This window comes from Lepidochelys olivacea (genome assembly GCF_965140295.1).
Source record: "Lepidochelys olivacea isolate rLepOli2 genome assembly, chromosome: 20".
Taxonomy (NCBI): domain Eukaryota; kingdom Metazoa; phylum Chordata; order Testudines; family Cheloniidae; genus Lepidochelys; species Lepidochelys olivacea.
The window spans coordinates 22,050,100-22,064,884 of NC_140430.1; the positions used below are offsets into that span (position 1 = coordinate 22,050,100).

General features: G+C 44.0%; 1 protein-coding gene across 1 annotated transcript in view; it reads right to left on the bottom strand.

Moving 5' to 3' along the window:
* GMIP (GEM interacting protein) overlaps positions 1-14,785 on the bottom strand; it is a 55,823-nt gene that overhangs the window by 25,686 nt on the left and 15,352 nt on the right. Inside the window, exon 4 of the mRNA XM_084609986.1 lies at positions 729-822. Within this exon, the coding sequence (XP_084466112.1) occupies positions 729-822 (94 nt within the window). The remainder of the gene's footprint in view (positions 1-728; positions 823-14,785) is intronic.

The window sequence follows — 14,785 nt, forward strand, 5'->3', positions numbered from 1 at the left end:
GTGAGTTTTTCTTTTACAAATTAAATAATTTTATTGGAGATGGTGCACTGTAGTGGGCAAACATAAAACACTTGAGAGAAGACAGACATGTCCTTCAGTGTTTGATTATATAATATAGGGCCAAGTGTGGAATTTACACTAGTGAGCACTGACTCACATAAATAGCCCCATTCACTTCAAGTGATCACCATCACAAGGGAGGATTCCACAATCTCTCTCAGAATGTGTGTGGATTAAGGCTGAAAGACAAGATCTTCAGAGCAGAGATTGTCATTAGCTCTGGACAGCACCTAGCACAATGGGACCCTGAATCAGGTTGGCCTCTAGGTGCTACTACGATATACATATTAAATTACTACAACAACAATGGGCCAGACTCTGCTATCCCTGGTGTAAATCCAGAGCTCCCTGAAAACATCCTCTCTAGTAAGGTGCTGCAAAGTTCAGAAGAAAGGTACGTGATTGACTATCTTAGGAAGCCTGGAAGATAGTAAAGTAAATCCAAGTTATAGGCAGAAAATCTTGAACCTAGAGAAAAAGAAGCAGGGAGGGGACTCTGATGATTTTTCTAAACATGAAAAGGGTATTAATAGGCAATGGAGGTAATGAGTCACAAATAATATATACAGTGAATGTGCAAACACGTAAAAAAGGAAAGGGAAAAAGCAGATATGAATGGTTAAGGCCCCATGGAACTGGAACCAGACCCATCTTGTTTGTGTACATACGCATTTCCAAGCGAGATTTCTAAGGCGTCCAGACTCCGGAAAATCTCACTGTACCGCTTCTTGTTTTCAGACCCTCTCACTTGATGGTTGAGACCTGGAGATAAATAGGAAAGAGAAACAGTTTTGCTAAGAAATCCCAATGGGCCTGATCCAATGTCCACCGAAGTCACTGGGAGCCCTGTGCATTGCAGTGAGCTTTGGATCAGGTCCAATATACAGAGAATGGTGAGGAAAGTAGCAAACCATGGTGGGCTAACAGGAGGGTAATAATGGGAGGCCACAGATGGGAGGAGATAAAACTGTGGGAAAACCAGACATTTTCCAAGGCTGCTTGGGTGACTGAGCCTCTTGGAAACGGGAAGCCAGATCCAGAGCCCACTAATGTAAATAGGAGACTTTCCACCAGCTCCATTGGGCGAGGGAACAGGCCCAAGATCAGATAGGTAAATTAGCAGGAACTCTCTCGAACAGGTTCTGAACTGAAATAGCAGAAGCACTGCGTATTGGTGCTAATGTGCATTGGAGTGCTGTGTGTGAGATGCTTGCACATAGTACCTGTCTGCACGACACTTGGATCAAGTTAGTAATTGGCCTCTACTTTGGAGCTCGAGTCTTGTGTATCAGTTAGTGGTGCATATGATTCGTAACGTGCATTGGCAGAGCTGAGTATGTATGTAGCACTGCAGATTGGGATCAAGATGCATGGGCAGGGCTGAGTTGTGGAAGTTGTCCATTGCTTGAACAACACATGCTATCCTGTGTTGCAATTTGTTGTGTGTAGTAACCATTTCTCAATACCATACATGCTTGTTTCTGGTGATACTCTAGCTGCTGAAATACTATATGTGCTGTATTTCATGACAAGCATTCATAACAGCAATAAATTCCTGCCACTGATCTTCCAAAGGCCTGAGTAAATTGCACAAACACAAGGGTGGTTGTGAGCACATGTGTTTTATGCAGGATGTACAGTAGGCAAATTTTGCTTCCTACTCAGATACATTCAGTTACGACTATGGACAGAAACTAGACTTGTCCTACTGCAGAAAAGCAACGGCATTTTTTAAAATAGAGAACTCGGCATATTTGGTATAAACAGAAGTGAACTTCACTCTTCTTTTTTTTGGTCCCCCTGACATTCCAGGAAACAGGATGTGGTTGACCTAAATCAAGAGTTACTTCACTTGTAGCTGAGAGGTGCAGTCGGTGAGCAAGCACTTGCAAATGTCACTTAATGGTGCTTGATGGAAAAGTCAGTGTCTTTTCTTGTTAATCTGACTACAGTACAGCTGGTCTGTGTCACAGCTGAAATATGCAGATTTTCAAGTCAGGTTTTTATTAGAAGGTTGGCTGCTCTGGCAGCTCCTCAGTGAGGAGTGGACTGTGGAACCCACACACAGCCCACATCGTAAGGTCCATTGCACAGCCACACTGCCCCTGGGGAGTCCAGGGAGTGGGGAATTCTGCCTGTCTGAACTCCCCAGTGTGCAGGAGGAAGGCACCTGCTGTTATGCCCCTCCAGAGGTGCTGTATACTATCCACTGCAAGCCAGCCTTTTCCCTCAGTCTGATACAAAAGGAGATGGGTGAGAGGAAAGGAACAGGACATGACCCCCCTTTAAGGTGGCCTGTGCCTGCAAGATCATAGATAGAGTACACCTATTCTCACAAACTTTCTTTAAATTTGAAGCAGAATTGTCTGGCAGGAAGTGAGGAGGCTGTGAAGGTTCTGGACAGAAGCTTTACAGCGAAGCAGAGAAAGACAGAGCAGCTTTAGAGATAATCTTGCTTCCATATTCTAAGAAATATGGGTCCTGGGTCAGGTGAAAGTGACTCTGTGTCTGTCACGCTGTGTCAGAGGCCAACTCATTTTAAAAAAGCATCATTAAGAGTAAAGGAAAAAGGCCAATGCAGCCCACCCCAAGCCTATCCATTTGATGGGCCATGGAACAGCCTGGGTTAAAGGAGCATGGCCAGTTTCCAAGCTGCAACGAAGTTCAACACAGTGCAGGCACCTCTTCTATGCAATGGAGCACAAAGATGGGAACGTTTATACCTTATTTGTCTTTGCTGAGCAAGAAACTGAGATTAATGGTGACATCATTCTTCAAAAGTCTGAGCATTTCATCCCAACAGGGAATGTAACCCAGGAGTGCTTTTACCAAAGGCCAGGAGGAAGTGTAGAGGTCATTTGGACTTGCCTGCCAGCCTCATGAAAGAAATTAGAGCTGATTAAAATTACCATTGATGCTAATATACCATTGTAAATTGTATCCTATTGCTTGCCCAGTTACCTCTCAGTGGTCCCACATCCAGCCTGTGACTTCCATGTCACGAGAGAGGAACTCTCCAAAGGTGAAAAGATGAAAGCTACATCCGATGAAGTGAGCTGTAGCTCACAAAAGCTTATGCTCAAATAAATTGGTTAGTCTCTAAAGTGCCACAAGTACTCCTTTTCTTTTTGCAAATACAGACTAACACGGCTGTTACTCTGAAACCTCTCCAAAGGTGAAAAGTCTGATCACCTATAGCAAACCTATTGTGGCCCTGCAAGTACAGTTGGGTTACATGTTGGCAAGGATACATAAGTAACACCAGAGCCTCCCATAAAATGCCAGGAGTGAGCCCGAATGTCAATGAGTGGCCCCAACAGAGAGCGGGACCTAAAATGTAAGGTAGAATCATGTTACTCTTGCAGAATGACCAGAAAGACACAACCCAAAGAGTCTAATTTACATTGCTTCATCTGTCCTACCTTGGGAATTGTGAACTAGACCACTGCAAAGAGAAGGGGCACATCTATCTCGCAGTCATTGACTGTTTTTTTTTTTTTTTTTTTTTAGATTTGTAGAAATTCTGCTCCTCACTAGACCCACAACTCAATTGGTCATAAGAGCATAAGTATGGCAATACTGGGTCAGAACAACAGTCCATCTAGCCCCGTATTCTGTCTTCTGACAGCGGCCAATGCCAGCTGCTTCAGAGGGTGAGAACAGAACAGGACAATTTTATCAAGTGATCCATCCACTATCATCCAGTCATCACTTCTACCAGTCAGAGGTTTAGGGACACCCAGAGCAAGGGGCTGTATCCATAACCCTCTTGACTAATTGATAGACCTATCCTCCATCAATTTATCTAGTTCATTTCTGAATCCAGTTATACTTTTAGCCTTTACAATATCCCCTGGCAATGAATTCCACAGGTTGACTGCGTGTCATGTGAAGAACTACTTCCTTATGTTTGCTTTAAACCTGCTGCCTATTAATTTAATTGGGTGACCTCTGGTTCATGTGGTATGTGAAAGTGAATAAGTGTTCTTTACCCTTTCTCCACATGAGTTTATAGACCCCTCAGCTGTCTCTTTTCCAAGCTGAACAGTCCATTTTTTAATCTCTTCATATGGCTGCTCTGTCATATGCCTAATCATTGTTGTTGCCCTTTTCTGTACTTTCCAGTTCTAATAACCTTTTTGAGATGGAGTGACCAGAACTACATGCAGTATTCAAGGTGTGGGCGTACCACAGATTTATCCATTTCCTAATGTTTCCTAACATTGTTAGCTTTTCTTTTGTGTGCAGCACATCGAGCAGATGTTTTTCAGAGAACTATCCTTGATGATTCCAGGATCTTTCCATGACTGGTAATAACTAATTTAGATTCCATTTTGTATACACTACTGGGATTGTTTTCTAGTGTGCCTTACTTTGCAATTATCAACACTGAATTTCATCTGCCATTTTCTTGCCCAGTAACGAGATCCCCTTGTAACTCATTGCAGTCTGTTTAAGATTTAACTATCTTGAGTAATTTTGTATAGTCTGCAAACTTTGCCACCTCACTGTTTACCCCTTTTCCTACATCGAGTATGTTGAACAGCACTGATCCCAGTACAGATCCTTGGAGGACCCCACTGTTTACTTTTCAAGTGGGCAAATTGACCGTTTATGCCTAACCTTTGTTTCCTATCTTTTAACCTGTTAATGAGCCGAGAGGACCTTCCCTCTTATCTCATGATTGCCCACTCTGCTTGAAAGCCTTTGGTGACTGGACCTCATCAAAGGCTTTCTCAAAGTCCAAGTACACTATATCCAATGGTTTCAGAGTAGCAGCCATGTTAGTCTGTATCCGCAAAAAGAAAAGGAGTACTTGTGGCACCTTAGAGACTAACAAATTTATTTAGGCATAAGCTTTCGTGAGCTACAGCTCACTTCATCAGATGCATGCAGTGGAAAATACTGTCTTTTCCACTGCATGCATCCGATGAAGTGAGATGTAGCTCGCGAAAGCTTATGTTCAAATAAATTTATTAGTCTCTAAGGTGCCACAAGTACTCCTCCTTTTCTTATATCCAATGGATCACCCTCATCTACATGTTTGTTGACACCCTACAAATTCTAATAGATTGAGGCATGATTTCCCTTTGCAAAAGCTGTGGTGACTCTTGCCCAACATATTTCTACTGCTATACTCTTGTTCAAGCATGGAATTTGTATTCATAGAGATTCTCTGGTACTGTTTAGATTTAAGATTTTTATTATATTTGACTCTATGCTTTCTTTCAAAAATAGTGCCACTCCCCCATCAGTGCAACCAACTCACAGTCCTATATATTTTGTACCATGGTATTACTGTGTCCCATTGTTTATCATTCCACCAAGTTTCTGTGATGCCTATTGTAGCAATATCTTCATTTTAAGACCAGGCACTCAAGTTCACCCATCTTAGTATTTAGACTTCTTGCATTTGTATACAAGCACTTATAACATTTCATATTTAGTTGTCTGCTTTCATGTGACATAATTGAAGGGTACTCATTTTTGGTTGATTGTGTCATCTTACTTCCTACTGCACTTTATGAACTTCTATCCTCTCCTTTTTACTAGGATATTCAGTATTCCCTTTAATAAATCCTCCACTCAGGGATGTGTCTGTCCAAACCATGTGCTTCCTCCGCACTGTCAGCTTTCCTCTAGCCTTTAGTTTTAAAAACCCCTTTGCTGGCATGTAAAATTAAAAATTTTGTAATCTTGTTCTATTTTGGTTTAGGCTGAGCCCATGCTTCCTGTATAGCTCCTCCTTTCCCAAAAAATTCCTCAGTTCCTAATAAACCTAAATCCCTCCTCTGAACACCATCTCCTCCAAGCATTGAGATCCTGCAATTCTGCCTGTTTCACTGGCCCTCTATGTAGAACTAGAAGCATCAGAGAATACAACCAGAAGTCATAGCCAAGTTAAAAAACCTCTTTTCTGATTTTGGCATTCTGGGAGAAATAGTCACTTCGTAAAGTGAGGCACAACATATCTAACAAATCAGCTGAAACTGGAAAAATTAGAGTCACAAGCGGTCTGGTTAGGAAGTTAGATTCCTAAAATCTTGTTTTCTTTCTTGAGTGGTCACCTTCCCTTCTCCTTTATTTACAGAGTTGTAGAAATAAAAGATATTGTAAAACAGGAGGAAGTGATTCATCAGGGTATTTGATCTTCTTAGCACAAATGGCGACGGGCAAAATGATAGATTATGCTTTTGAAAGTGAGGCTTGATTGAAATGGAATATAAAATAGAAATAGCCTCAGTCACTCAGGTTCCTTCACTGTATTTATCATTAAAATTTCAACTTAAAGCAGAAAGAAATTGGATTTAAGACGTTTTCCTGTCCTAGCAAATGCCAGCTCCATTAAGCACCCAGCTGTGTAGACAAAACATACATTCATAGGGATACAGATAGTCCCTTTCTTATCTAGCAAGAACGCCCATCTGTCCTAACCGGCTGTCAGCCTCCAAGTGGCCTTTCAGCACATACAGGTCCAGACCAAACTCTTTACATGCCCAAGAATCTCTGATAAAGGAACGTCATCCCATTTAAACATAAGCTACTTGTATTCACTTTCATGGCTCATCACCGACCATAGTCCACTGTTGCAAAAAAGGCAAATGTCATTCTGGATGTATTAACAGGAGTGTTATATGTAAGACATGGAAGGTAATCATTCCTTTCTCTTCAGCACTGGTGAGGCCTCAGCTGCAGTGCTGTGTCCAGTTTTGAGAATCACACTTTAAGAAAGATGTGAACAAATTGGAGAGAATCCAGAGGAGAACAACAAAAATTATAAGAAGCTTAGAAAACGTGACCTATGGGAAAAGGTGGAGAGAATTAGGCATGCTTGGTCTACAGAAGAAGACTGAGGGGACACTGTACAAATCTTATATTTATATGGTTGTTATTAAGAAAACAGTGATCAACCTCCAGGATCAAGGGCAGGCTGAGAAGGAATTGGCTTTACAGCAAGGAAGAGTTAGGTTAACTATTATCCTTTCTAACTATAAGGATAATTAAGCACTTGAACAGCTGTCCTAAGGAGGCTGTAGAATCCCCATCATTGTTGGTTTTAAAGAACAGGTTAGATAAACACCTGTTGGGGATGGGTCTAGATATACCTGACCCTTTTTCAACACAGGGGAATGGACTAGATGACCTCTTGAGGTCTCTTCCAGCCCTACATTTCTATGATAGTTTCTCTCTCGCTATCAAGATGTTGATTCTCACCTTGAATTGCCCCATGGTGCCAGCCTCAGTTATTCACTTGTTAAATTTTCACAGTCATCTTTGTGCTTTCTCCCATGTTGTCCCTCATGATTTGAAGTAGCTCCTCAGAAACATCTACAAAGCTACCTCATTATACTTCAAATAATTCTTTAAAACTCCTTTACTGTAAGCCTACAAAAAACTTGACAATAGTTAGGCAATGGGTGCATTGAGGCTACTGCCCAATATGGTCTCACTGTTTTCTAGCACTTCCACGTCAGTCTGTTTTTATTCACCTTTTGTCTCTTATTGTAACCTCTTTGGGGCAGGGACTTCCTAGTTCTGTGTTTGCAAAGTACTTAGAACAATGGGCCTCATGTCCATTACTGCAACTCCTAGGTACTACTAATACATTAATTTGTGTAGCCATAAACTACCTTGAGTCTTATGAGAGATCTTAACACTATATAAGTAAACAAATACGCTGGTCAGTACCAGAGAAGAGGAATAATTTTTCACAAAGAATACTTGCTCTGGGGAAAAGAATAGTGGGCTAAAGGTGAAACAGGATAAATGTCATTTAGATATTATAATAATTAATAATGTGTTGCTCTTCTGTGGCACGTTCCATCTGAGGCCCCCAAACCCCTTCACAAATATTACTTAAGCCCCATAACACTCATGTGAGGCAGGGAAATATTATTATCCCTATTTTATAGGTGGGGAAACGGAGACACCACGTGGATGATCAGGGAGTGCAGCAGTCTGGTAGCGGAGGGATCATGGAGAAGTTAAATAAGTTTATGGGCAAGAAGGGTCTTTCATACCTGATACAAAAGGCTGAAGTAGATTTGTGACATCTCTAGCAACCCTATTATCTAGAATATCCTTGCACATTCAGGGTCTGTGAGGGGGTTCTGGTCTGGACAGGGGGTTGGGGTGCAGGGGGGTGAGGGATTTGGGGTACAGGAGAGGGCTCTGGGTTTGGGTGTGGGGCTCAGGGCTGGGGCAGGGGGTTGGGGCACAGGCTTACCACGGGCGGCTTCCCGTCAGTGGCGTAGCCAGAAGCAGCTAGGAGGTCCAGCTCCTAAGCGAGGGGGCTCCTAAGCGAGGGGGCCAGGAGGCTCTGTGCGCTGCTCTCGCCCACAGGTACTGCCCCCCAGTTCTCATTTGCTGTGGTTCCTGGCTAATAGGAGTGTGGAGCCAGTGCACAGGGCAAGGGCAGCGTATGGAATCCTGTGCCTCTTCCTCCCCACCCCAGAGCCAGACCTGCTGGCTGCTTCTGGGGCACAGCGGGGTGCCAGGACAGGTAGGGACTAGCCTGCCTTAGAGCTGCAGCACCACTGGACTTTAACGGCCCAGTCGGTGGTGCTGATCGGAGCCGCCAGGGTCCCTTTTCAAGCAGGCGTTCCCAGTCGAAAACCAGACCACTGGCAACACTAGTCTGCTCCATCGCTGCAACAGAGAGTAATGAAACCCTTCCAGCACCAGCTATGCATATTGGTTTACAACATGCAGGATAAAGAAAGGGGACTGCTGTGCAAGGCTAGTGCTGGGGCACAGCTGTCCAACTCTCAAGAGCTAGTGTCAGCAAAGGCCTGTCACGCTCCTGGCCTCCATAGATAACTAGACCAAAAGTAATCTGATCTACATCTACCCTGCAAAAGGCCCATTAGCCTTGTTTTCCATTCACTCTTGTTGCGGGAAAGGCAGGCTCCCCTAGTAGTGGGTGTGCAGAGCAGGGTGGATATTTTTAGAGGGAGTTGTTGTTGCTCTGCAGAATGGCAGAAGCACCACTTCCCTTTCAGCCACTGACACCTCATTTCACAGTAAGTGTATAATTTCAAATCCTAGAACAGCTGACTCTTTGGTTTGGTACCAGCCTTCCAGAGTCTCGGGCTGCTGCAGGAATTCCCAGTGGTGCCTGCTTTCCCTGCTCTTGATACTGATCACAGACTCAAAGAACTATTCTTTCCTACCAGATCACTTCTCCCTTTGGCTGCAATACAGTCTGCAGAGTTGGTCCAAGCACTCCAACTGCACAGGACCTCAGTTCTCAGTCCATGTTCATCTTTTAAGTATTGCTGGGAACTGAATCTGTTCTCCACATAAGGACATATGAATCTCAGGGGCAGTAACTCAAAATCCACTGTCTGCACTGCAGTCTGATCCAAATAAACTAGTCAGAAGCTCTCTCAAGTCTTGCTACTCTCCTCTGTGAAAGCTTCTCTACTTTTTGCAACCTAGACATCTCCTCACACCTCATCCTCCTATTATTAACAGAAAAAGCAGCTCAAGCTGCCAGTTGTGAGAGGGAAGACTGAGCTGAAGTTGGAGAGGTGATAAACAGGGCCCTACACAGTATTATTAAACTTGTGCCCCTATGCTTCCCTGAAGGTGGGCCCCAGCCTGCGCTGCTGACCCCAATGTGTCGAGGGGGCACAGCCACCTCCCCTGCCTATGGATCCCCAGAACCCGCCCCCCACTTGCTGACACAAACCAAGCTTTGTACACAGCAGATGCTGCAGCAGTGGTTCAAGGCAGGCTTCATGCTGTCACGTGGGGGCTGCATCTTGCCAAAGCCCATGGCCCTCCTGCAGCTCCTCGCCACTCCTGGCTCACCACGAGAATTTTGACAGGAACTACCAAGCAGTAATAACAATAATAATACGTGTATGTGTGTGTGAGTGTGTGAGTGTGTATGAGAGAGAGAGAGAGACTGTATTGGGGGACTGTGACTCATGAGAGGCTGTGTGTGTGTGTGTGTGTGTGTGTGTTAGGGAAGTGTGAGAGACGGTGAGTGCAGTGTCACTTTAAGTCCCTCCCTCCTTCCCCTACGCAGTGGGACTCCCTCTGCCCCTCCCACTGACTCATCTGGAAGTTTTGTTCCTCCTGTCCTGGCCCTGGCACGGCCCCTGCCGGAGACCGGCACAGGCTGGCAGGGTCCAGGGAGGGACTCCGCTCTGGGCAGTGGTGGGCTGGAGCTAGTGAGGGAGGGGGTGGGGTTGGGGTCGGGGAGAAGTCCACCAGCCCAGCACAGGGGAGGGGCTGGAGAAGAGAGGATTCTAGCTGCGGCCTGCGACAGGAATGGTGCCCCAAATTTTTGGGTTCCCTATGCCGTCATGTATGTTGCGTATGCCTATGGATGGCCGTGGTGATAAAGGGAGCAAGAATAAGCTATCTGCTCAAAGCGCAATGTCTCTGTGTGTGCCTGTGGGACGTGTGTTTTACAACACAGTGCTTCACAGATTTCTTGGAAAAGTCAGAACCAAACTGTTTTATAGACACAAGACCATTTCCTATAATCTCCTCCGTATTTCTCACATTCTCCACCTACTTTCGTGTGTGCATCACCCCAAGCAAAAGCACTAAAGCAAATTATACATAGCTGATAGGAAACAGAGGACTGGCTAAGTCAAACTTTCTCAGCAAGGGGTGATACCTGACACGAGTATAATATAGCAAAAAAAAAAAAATTAGACAAAATTTTACTCCCGTTCCAAGAAGGAGACAGCCCTTTTAAGATACCCTTAGGTCCCAAACCTGTGGGGAGCAGCCACAATGACAGATTTGGGTGTAATACAGAGAAATATTGAACAGTTCTGCAGAAATTCAAAAAGCAGCCAACTTGGTCAAAATATAGGTAACACAGCTAATGTGCAGTACCCAGGGTAATGTCAATACTACATCATAATACTCTGCCCTTTACTGAGGTGTTCAAAGTGCTTTATGAATGTTAATGAACTTAGCCACTCAACCCCCAATGAGATCTTCCCTATCAAGGTACCTATATGGCTCCCAGGAACTGTGGTCAGCATAATTATCCCAGTTTTGCAAAGTGGGAAGCTGAGGCACAGAGAGAGGTGACCTGAGACATTCAAGGCGTCACACAATCAGCTGCGGATATTGTAATAGAACCCAGGAGTCCTAACTCCCCACCTCCTGCTGCGACCATTAAACCCCGTCTCTTTCCGAAACTATTTGGGCCAGGCTTTCAGTTGCATGGAATGACACTGGGTCACTGGCTAATGTTGAATCAAATACTCGTGACAGACTTGGCATTTCCAGCCTGTTTCCCATCAGGCAGAGCTGCTCCTCTCTAGTAAAAGCATCACACACACACACCCCTCACTCTCACATCACAACAATCAGCAATACTAGCATGTTATACCACAAAGAGCATTTTTTTTACCCTAAAGATCTCTTCATACTGTTTACGGTCAAAAAGTCCCTACAGGCTCAAAATGCTGCTGAAATCTTTAATGGTGGAAATTGAGCACGTGCGCAATAGCCTGTTTGCAAAATAAAAATAAAGTAATTGTTCCACACTTTTCTCTCTTTCTCCAATTAGCAGAGCTTTGTCTCCCTGAATGGGAAGTCACCTGGAGTGTTGCGTTTGGTAAACAAAGCTGGCTTTTTTTTTAGTTAGAAAAAAGCATGTGAAATCTTGAACTGGTTATTTCTGCACTTTTGAGAATAGGAAAATGCCATGTGGCCTGAGGATGTTTATGGTTGACGAAGAGACTCTTAAAAATAGGGGTTATAACAAAAAATGTTTAAAGAACCTCAACCCAGAAGAGTGGCACTGTGTACTGCAGGAGATGCATCCACATTCTCAGAGAGAACACTGGAGCCTGTGACTCCTGGTAATGGAGACTCTGCATTCTTTTCTCTCACTAAGAGTTTAGCTTGCACTACAAAGTAACCCACAGCTGCATCTGGAGGCAAGAAAGAGCTGTAGTAAAGCGCATGGAACAGGCCAGGTCTTCATGAAAAGGCAAAGACACAGAAACGTTAGTTTACCATTGAGCTACCACAGCCTGCTAGGCATTTCAAACTGACACAATAGATGGCCCCTATCCCACAGAGCTTACGTTATAAACCATTCACAAGGTTATTTCAAATGCCAACACATACCACTTGGTTCAGGGTCTCCCATGACTGGGTCTTCTGTGTTTTGGTCTGAAAGCAGCAGGGTCCCGGTTTACCCAGCTCTGGATCGCAGCCAAGTTGAGTAAAACACAAATCCTTGACCAATTCTGATGTTATCTGGTTAGCCAGAGAGTCCATATGAGTTGTATGCTAAGGGAATTGACAGAGAAGCCCTGGTCTAAGTGCAGCCGCTTTAACCAATCTACTTCCTGCAGACACATTTCCGTGTAAGGAAACTGTGCGCAGTGTACATTTGTTTGATCGTTCAATTTGCATACATTCAGATCTGTCTGTGAACAAAGAAGGGCCCATTTTACAACTCTGTTGGCTTCAGTGCCTACAGCAGCACAAACTCTCACAGCTAACCTTCACTCTCACCCCAGGAAAACTTAACTCACAATTCCAAACTCCTGGGGTATATGAGTCTGTGCACATTTATGTGGGAACATGTGACTGGTGCTTCTAGGGATGCTAGGTTTTCCCATATTTATAAAATATATTACCATAGATGCACAGAGAATGTGGCCATTGGTTTAAAAGACTCTTCTTAAAATATTTCAGTAGAGCACCATGTAGCAGCACTTACTCCAGAATAATATATTCAGTCATACCAAGAGAAGAGGGATTGGTTTGGGACAGTGGGAGAATAGTAGAAATTGACCAAAACCCCACAATTATCTGAAACTCTTGTTCCACGCTTTGGTGGTTTGGACAAACTGGAACTGAGACACTCCCCCTGCCCCACCCCTCAAGATTTTGGTTTTTCAAAACCCAAACCTGACCAAGGATTTTCGAAGTTGAGCTCTGGTTTCCCCAGCTCACCTCTAATATGACACAAATGCTCCTTGCTTGAGTCAGTATTTGTTAGGGTACATTTACACTGCAAGCTGGGGGTATAATTCACTTCAGCCATGCTCTGTTTTTAGCATACTTGCTCAAACTCTTATCTGAAACTCTTGTTCCACGCTTTGGTGGTTTGGACAAACTGGAACTGAGACACTTGCTCAATTGGAGCTAGTGTGGGTATGTCTCCTCGAGTTGAGAGTGTAATTCCCAGCTCAAAGTGTAGACATACCCTAAAACCCATGAGGAGGTTTCTCAGATTGAAACCATCTTGAAGACAACTAAACTTTGCTTGAAGTCTTTACATCAGGATTGGATGTCTTCTTAATAGATATGCTCTAGTTCAATCACTGGGTGGAATTTTATGGCCTATGTGATGAGGAGGTCAGATTAGATGATCATAAAGGTCCCTTCTGTCTTAAAACCTATGAATCTCATCCTCAATGTAGAAACACTTATTTGTTTGAAAACCAGTGATACAGGAAATATAGGACACATTTATTCAAAAACTATGGATTTACCTACATAAAGTGAGTTGTGAACTCTAGGGTTCACTTTACAGCAAGAGTAAACTTCAGTGGCTTCCACTGCAATTACTGATCATAATATAAAGTGTTTTACAGAAATTCTTATTATAAAAGTCAGGTGAACCAGTCTCATGGCGTAACCATAGGTCTCTCATGTTCAGCAGTGAAACAATTAATTTTCTTTCATTGACTCACAAATAATTAGTTATAAAAGACACAGTTGTTTGCTCTATACAACCAGAGAAAGGCTCTTACCTATAACTTCAGCCTCTGTCAGGTGCCACAGATCACAAACCCAGGTCTGCAGGGTTGGTGAGTGATAGCCATACCTTCACACCACTGCAAGGTTGGACAAGAGAATTGCAGCTAATATTTCACAACCAGAAGCTACATCTGCTGACTCAGTTGGGTCAGATGACAGCAGACTTACTGGACACCACTTAATTTTACAGCTTCCTATTCTTGCACCATCTTTTGTCTGAGCAACTAGTCTCTTAGGCCTGTTGTTGCCCAGACCCCCTGGAGAACAAACTCCGGCTACCCAAACCAGTCTTCTGACCTGGCTGTACACTATCCTGCCATGCCCAAACCTGGATGTGCCTGCTACCTACGCTAACCAGACTGCCCCTGCACCTTGCATATGCACTGATTACCCTCCTCCCACCAACTAATGGTCCTGGCTGCTGACTTGCTTCACCATGGACTATGAAGCTACCCCTCCATGATCTTTCGGCAAGGCCTGGCTGTTGCCAACCATGTGCATCAACACGTGATCAGCAGCCCTGACCTCAAACCCCACGGCTCTGCTTGCTCACAGCAGGCCATGAGAGCATCCCAGGTTCAAATGTGTTTGAATCACAATAATAAATACTCTGTTTTTTAGCTTTCCTCATGAATATGAATTGATAGCTGAATCTCAGAACTCTGGGGTTGTCAGACTAGGGAAATTAAGGGACTTATTACCTGCTCCCATGAGTAATACACGCCAGAACCAATTGCTTCTCCACTTTCCACAGTAGGCAGGATATATGCCACATGTGTGATGAGGTAACCAGACCCAGTGATGAAGTTCAGAGCTGCTCACTTATTTCTATTCATGTGGCTGTTTCTGGGTGGGTATAAAAGGGCATCCTGCAGCTATGAGCATGAACGTTATTGGTTGAGAGCTTTAGGGTAAGTGGTGTTGACAAGTTTCTGTGGTTAAAATGCAGAACTGTGGACACAAAACA